Source organism: Penaeus japonicus, unplaced genomic scaffold (assembly GCF_977035675.1).
Source record: "Penaeus japonicus unplaced genomic scaffold, GWHDUDI00000001_assembly GWHDUDI00000013, whole genome shotgun sequence".
In the NCBI taxonomy this organism is placed as follows: domain Eukaryota; kingdom Metazoa; phylum Arthropoda; class Malacostraca; order Decapoda; family Penaeidae; genus Penaeus; species Penaeus japonicus.
The window spans coordinates 29,084,045-29,091,356 of NW_028234415.1; the positions used below are offsets into that span (position 1 = coordinate 29,084,045).

The 7,312-nt window shown below is 36.6% G+C and overlaps 1 protein-coding gene across 1 annotated transcript in view; it reads right to left on the reverse strand.

Moving 5' to 3' along the window:
* Window positions 1-1,514: 1,514 nt before the first annotated feature.
* Hpr1 (THO complex 1-like protein Hpr1) overlaps window positions 1,515-7,312 on the reverse strand; it is a 35,996-nt gene continuing 30,198 nt past the window's right edge. The window contains exons 12-14 of the mRNA XM_043012480.2: window positions 7,260-7,312; window positions 2,580-2,834; window positions 1,515-2,142 (exon numbers count right to left, since the gene is read on the reverse strand). The exon at window positions 7,260-7,312 is cut by the window's right edge and continues 95 nt beyond it. Of these exons, the coding sequence (XP_042868414.2) occupies window positions 1,969-2,142; window positions 2,580-2,834; window positions 7,260-7,312 (482 nt within the window). The 3' untranslated portion in view covers window positions 1,515-1,968. The remainder of the gene's footprint in view (window positions 2,143-2,579; window positions 2,835-7,259) is intronic.

Genomic DNA, 7,312 nt, shown 5'->3' on the forward strand with positions numbered 1-7,312 from the left:
ATATAACATGAAGAAGTAGGGAAGAGGAAGGAAACTTGTGCTTATGACTATGAGTGCCACAGTATAAGGCATCCCTTCTTGCACAGGGACATATTGTAGACATTAGGCATGGTTTGAGTCACCTTCCTCCTCTCGTTTTGCCTGCAAACCCTTCATCTGCGGTACTTTAGAGCATGAGGTTGGCAACTTGCTATGTGCCATCGCTCTATAAAGATAGTGCTTGCTAGAGACCGTAGATAGGTACCATTCAAGGGTCTCTCTCATTCTGGTGCTAGAGAAAAGTGGTACCATCTAGGTTTTGGATGTTAGGTGAAACCCATTTTGCTTAATCCATTCACGCTGGTTGACTTGCTATTACGTTTAGTGTTTTTTGGGTCAGACCCTGGAGACGAGATATTTAGTCAGGCATACTGCGCTCACCCGCAGCTGTGCAGCTGAAAATCCTGAGGCGTTAGGCTTATGCGTTAGAGTATCCCAGCATTTTGACCATTTAGAGCCAAAATAGCCCCATCGTTAATGGGTTAATATTAAAGCAGTTATAATAATTATGACTGCAATTCTCATCATCACTCACTCATTACTCATAGCACAATAAAATAACATAGTGATCCAAAATCCCCGAACATCAAGTTGCCCATCAGTAGGCCAGAGCTCCTGCATCATGTATGACGAAAAAACACGTCACCCGTTATTAACGGGTTAAGAGGCCAGAGGGTAAAGATATTAACATTCCTAAGCTAAAAGAAGGACAAAGGGGAGATTAACCCATTGGAGCCGGTTGACGTGATGACACGTTTTGTGGTTTTTGCGTTAGACGCCCGGGATGAGATATGAGGGCAAGCCAGCGCTCGCAGCGAGGCTTGCAGCTTGTGTGTCTGAGAATCTCGAGGCGTTAGGCTTATGGGTTCGAAAACCCTGATATTGCGACCGTGCAAAGCCGGAACAGTCCCGGCGTGAATGGGTTGAAGGTATAAGACTGGGGGGGGAGGAGTGCAAAGCATTACCAAAGGTTGCCCTCCTCTACCTAGGAGTATTTTAAAACTGGTTTCTTATCTATCAATAAACCAAAGTTATGTATAGTGTTTTCTTTTGTTAACCCATTGGAGCCGGTTGACGTGATGACACGTTTTGTGGTTTTTGCGTCAGATGCCTGGGACGAGATATGAGGGCAAGCCCGGCACTCGGGTTGAGCGAGTGGACAGCCCAGACTCGTGGCTTGTGCGTCCGAGAATCTCGAGGCGTTAGGCTTATGCATTCAAAAACCCTGGTATTGCAAAGCCGGAATGGCCCTGGCGTGAATAGGTTAACTGTCATTGTTCTCATCATTATCATGATTTTATTATACTATTATTTCTTTCATAATTACCATTATTATTTCTATTATTTACATTACTGTTGTAATCATTGCTACTATCTTCATTACAATGATCAATCCCTTTATTTCTATCATCATTATTTTATATTCTAAATAAAATTCTTCATATTTATACCATAAGGAAAAATATACTAAAAAGAACAATCTTTCAATCCTTTATTACTTTTATCTATTTCCTTTAACATTTGAGGTTAAAAATATTGTTGAAGTGCCAAACTACAAGAAAATATATGTTTAACCTCTTAAGACAGAATGAAGTGCTGTGCACATTATGGCTGGGCTGATCTTCCCATGGGCTAATATGAATGTCTTGTTCTGGCTTTGTTTGGCTGTCTTGCTGGGTGATTGTTGGTTGCTGGTTTAGCATACAAATAGCTCACACATTTCAAAATACTTGTAAAATGACCAGGTCCAGCCAAAACTGCCCCATTGTTTAGGGGTTGAACAAAAGCATCAACTTATTTCACAAGACCACAATGACTATTAAATTGTTCAAATGAAAAAAAAAAAAATTTAGAGCATAACAATTACAAAAAATATATATATAAACAAAAATAAAAAAGATAAAAAAATCATTATAAACCAATTCATACTCAAGTAAAAACACCATCAGCAATTTCTGTCATCTTCAAGCCACCAAGAGTGTACAGAAGGTTCTCTTTGCTGGCTTCTTCACCCTCATTCTCAACCCAGATCTGAAGCAGGAGGGCAGCTTGATCTGCCACAGTACCATTGTCTTTGCTCTTCTCACTCTCAATGTACTCAATCTGTGTAGAAAGTAATTGTGTAATAATGAAACATGGAGTCTAAAGGCTTACACATACTGTAAATCATACATCTGCTTTTGTATCAGAGGTATGTATTTCTATCTGGTCAGCAATTAAGCTGACAATATCTACTAAGGAATTAAAAAAAACTGGAGAAATTCATGTAACAAATTTTAAAACTTTTCTGGTGTGTTCCAAATTTAAATATTTAACCTTGCAAAAAATATGTATTCTATTATAGATTCAGGCAATGTACATTTTAAAAAGAAGAAAAAATTCTAAAAAGAAGAAAAAGAAGAAAAAATTCTTCTCTACTCCAGATTCAGATATTCAATATGTAACACACTAACTAAAAAAATAATAATAATAAATAATAAAAGTAAACAACAAAATAGAAAACATTAACACAAACTAAATCAACATTAGAAGTGCCTCACCTCATCACTTTGAAATCCTAGTTTCTTGGCCAGGACCTTCCACTTGTCTCCACCAATCTTTTCAAGGTTCTTTGCTAGGGCTCTCTGCTCCTCCAAATTGATGGCACGGATCTCTGGCCTCTCAGCCTCTGCTGTGTCGTCCTCCATATCCTCATCTTCCTCCTTCACTCCATCATTTTGTTCCAGAACTGGAATCACCTTATCCTCCTCTTTGTTGTCTTCTTCATCTACCTTGATGTCTTCTGAAAGCTGTGACTGGAAGAGAAATGGTAGATAATATTATACTGCCACTAATACCAAACTAACAGAGAAAAATATTATCACCTATGGGAACTCAGACAAGTGGAACAAAAAAAAAAAAGCTGTAATGTTAACAGCAAACACAGGATTGCAAGTTTTAATTTGCTACAAAACAGTGTCAGCATTTGTATGGTGCAATCAGACAATGCAATGCCATGCAACTAGTTATCAAAAGAATAACATTAAGACCAACTTCTCTATGATTCTTACTATCGTTATTTACTTTGCTATATATTATACATAGACTTACTACATTATTGTTTACCACATTAACCCATTGCAGATGGGGGCAACACATTAATGCCATGAGTGTTTTTTACATAAGCTACCATTGTCAATTTGCCTGTTTTGCTAAGTGGTGGTAGGAGTGAGATGGAGGAGGAGTATATATAGTTGTAAACCATTTGTTTTTTCTTTGTCAACCCATTCACACCAGGGCTTATATTTGCCTAATGTTGCTCCTGCTGGCTAGATAACAAGCATGTGCAGTGACCAAGAGTGAGATCTCTCCCTGTGCCTCTATTTATTTATTTACATCATTTTCATAAAAATAAAAATGTGTCTATACAAATGGAATGCTTATGAGTATATACATAACAATGTAAAATGTAAAATTTGAGGGAGAGATCATGATGTGATAGGATGTCATCTGGTTGGAGTGAAATATTCCCATGATGTGATATCACGTCACCCAGCACAAATGAGTTAAAATGAAGAAAGTGTTTTACCAAACTTTGTACCTGGTAATAATGTTACATTGAGAGTACAAACCACATGCTTTATGTCTCTAAACATGATAAAACAAAATAAAAGAAAGATTTTCAGTGCTCTAATGTATAAATGAAAAGGAGTTGGGAAAGGAAAAACGGTTGTGGGTTGTCTGAAATGGGTCATGTAACGGAATATTAGTTAAAAGCCACAAAGGTTTCAGCATGTCTGTCCCCCCAGCTGCATTTATGGTATGATTTTTTAGGTTTCATTAAGACCAATTTTGGTCTTTGGCATTTCAAGAGCTTGGATTTACACACTTGAAAATAATTATTTTAATGCCATACACTAAATTCAGACTGCACAGTGGAGCATAAAAATTTAAAAACTATGGCACTGACTCCTCCCATATAAAAAAAAAGTTGTACTCAAATAGGAAGGAAAGTAAGAATAGGTTTCATGCTTATAAAAAAAACAGTGTATAAAACATGCAAATATTGTACAAATAAAACACAAAAAAGAATAATTAATACAATTAACATTTATGCAGATGCATGAATAGTAAAAAGGCAGTAATATACCAAGATATGGTGGGTGTGGCTGGAAGAAATGCATACGAAGCATGAAAATAAAACATCCATGAAGTAATAAAGAGCAAGTTTTGCCATCAAACACAATTAAGTATGTATTTGATATTTAAATAGTAAAAAAGACTGATATAGCATATGGCAACTACACTGTATGTTATGTTAGAGCAAATTGTGGGGAAGGGGCATAGGTGAGATAAAGGATCGATAGGGGGGGCGGGTTTGCCATACAGCACCAGAATTACAATTTCACAGTCACTACTTTTCATTTACAAAAATGAAAATCTAAAAAAGAGACAGGGAACACGACTGACTGATTGGGTAAGGGAGAGGAAAACCTCTAAGGGCCATGGTAATATGGGGTTAACATAGTGGGTGTGGCTTGAGAAAATTTGCCAAACGATGCTAAAAGTATCAATAGACACTCTATACTTCCCATTCATAGTGCAAAAGCACGGGAAAAAATACCACCAGTTTATCACAGGCCTTGAACGACTATGGCAGATATGACTGATATGTAAATATCAGTCATATCTAATTTCTGCCACGATCATGGTAGATAGGACTTTGGGAGTAAATAAATTGATTGAATTCTTTAACAGTAAGAAAGAAATAAAATGCAAATAACAAGACATAACAATCTGTAAGACTTATGAATGAAGGAACCAATACGCCTTGTATAAAGTAAAAAATAAAAAGGAAAGAAGAAAGGGAAGAACAGATATGAATATAATATGAATACACAAACAGCAATATCAACTAATGTAAAAAGACATGGATGGCATTAGAGTGGTTTACAATTTTTTTTTCTCGGGTTTAGCATTGTCCTACATTGTCCTGAGTAATGAGGTTTTGTGTGGGCTTTAAAATATGGTATGTTTCATGTCAATTGGACAAATAGAACAGCTAATGAATATCATTTGTGTTGCTGCAATACTGGTGCTTAACCCATTGGGGACAGGGCACCTAACAACCTAACTGGCAGTCAGGTTGGGTGATCTATGACGGTGGTGGCACTGGCTAAAAATTAGAGGGATGGAGAAAGTGTTTTTGCCACTCTCTGGGCAGTGCAGACTAGCCTAAAGAATATTTTTCCAAAGTGTGGGTTTAGGCTGGATTTGGAACCCTGTAGCTCAGAAGTTAGTGCTGTTACAGCATAATATTTCACGACTGTGTGTGCACTTTAATTGTGAGTAGATCCCAAAGTCACATTTATGCATTGACACCCGTCTTTTAGTCCTAATCAGTGCCTCCATGTATGTCATGACACCCATACTCTAGCTCTGGCCTTTGAGGGGGGATTTTGGATTGAATCATATGAGGAAGACTGGAGCAGATATGGAAGTATTGTTTGTTTTTTATTTGTAATTTCTCATGCATGATACAATGTTCAAGAGGAACAGACAACTGTGTTGTTTTAACCCCTTCACTACGAGGACGCGTATACTGCATCATAGTAGCCCTCGTGACATATCCGAGGTCGCGCATACTGCGTCGTGGCCGAGTTGTGTTAGCACTAGTGCTAACAAAACTAGTGTTTTTTCTTCTTCCGGATACTGTACGAGATCTTTCAGTATATAGGTCGTATATGATACGATGGCTTACTTGACTTTCATTATTATTACATAGGAGTGTGATTCGCTTATACCGGGAGAGGTACAGATATACTCTACTAGCAATAATTTTATTATTTCTTTATGGAACATTATTTATAAATAAAATTTGTTATGATTAGTTTAGCATACTATTTCAACTGTTTTCTTTTGTCATCTGAGTCACTGAGTTCTCACCAAGGTCACTCTTTTCACCCTCCTCCCAACCCGTGTAAAGAACTTGTCACATGCACAGGGGAAAGAGGTTGATTATCCATATATTTGATATATAGTACATGATGATTGTGTTGAAGTTTTGGCTTAAAACTTGTTGAGGCTTTGGCTTAAAAAATGTTATATTCAAAAGCGACGTTTAAAATTTGGTGCACACCGACATCCCGGATTGGGCGTGGGGGCGCGTTTTCTACTGGTTGTAGTGAAGGGGTTAATATTGTAATTCTGCTAGGAAATACAATTCCCATTTTGCTATAATTTCATATAAAAAAGATAAAGAAATAAAATGAAAGTAAAAAGTAATGCAAATTTGTATCTAGTCTTCACCTTTAAGATGTTATATAACATCTGATACCTCATTATTCTTAACACTTAATTTGTAAAGTTCCTGTTGTAGTTCAAAACATAAATGAGACTCAATAACATCACAATATAAGAGTTGCAATTAAACTGTTTCAACTATTTATTCATCAGAATTATATAAATTACATGTAATTCTGATAAAGAGATAATCAAAATATGTTAACTCCATCTCTTGCATTATTAAGTAAAATTTATACATTTATCTATATCTGTCATAAGGAACTTCATTTTGTAGTACTAATGAGTGTATACCTGTGGTCAATAGCTCCTATACCAGCTATCTCCTTTACATTCATTAGCTTCTCCAAGCATGTAATGTATCTTTCTGGTTAATTTCTTCTTGATCAATTTTTTTTTTCTCTAGTCAGAGGGATAGATATAAAATGGCCATTTAACTCATCTCCAAATTTCCTTTGCTGATTCTGGTCTATTAAAGACAACTGTTTTTAGACTTCCTTAATGTTCCATATCATTAACATTACTTTGATAATTCCCCCCCAGGAGGCCAAATACTTCTATTCCACAAAATAAAGACCATTTAGGTCATGCTAGTTGCAAAATTTCATCTCTTCCAATCTTTAACTTCTGTGATGGTTTTATCTCTTTTTAAAATCAATCAATGGTACTTTGGTGGTGAGCAGAGTGAAAATACATTTACCAATGCCTTGTTACCAACACAGTAAATCCAGGTAGAGGGTCTATCCCTACATATCTGTCGAGCAAAGTGAAATTCTAAAAGAGTACTATTTGTCTCACTCTAATGTATATATGTATAAATGTGTATGTGCATGTGTGTGTGTGTTTGTGTGTGTGTGTGAGGGGGATGCACGTGTGTGAGTGCATGTGTGTGTATGTGTTAGATTTTTTATTGTCAGACTGTGTGCAAGCATACTCACAGGAAGTTCTTTTGCCAACTTCTTGATCATTGTGGTGAGGTACTCAGGCAGGG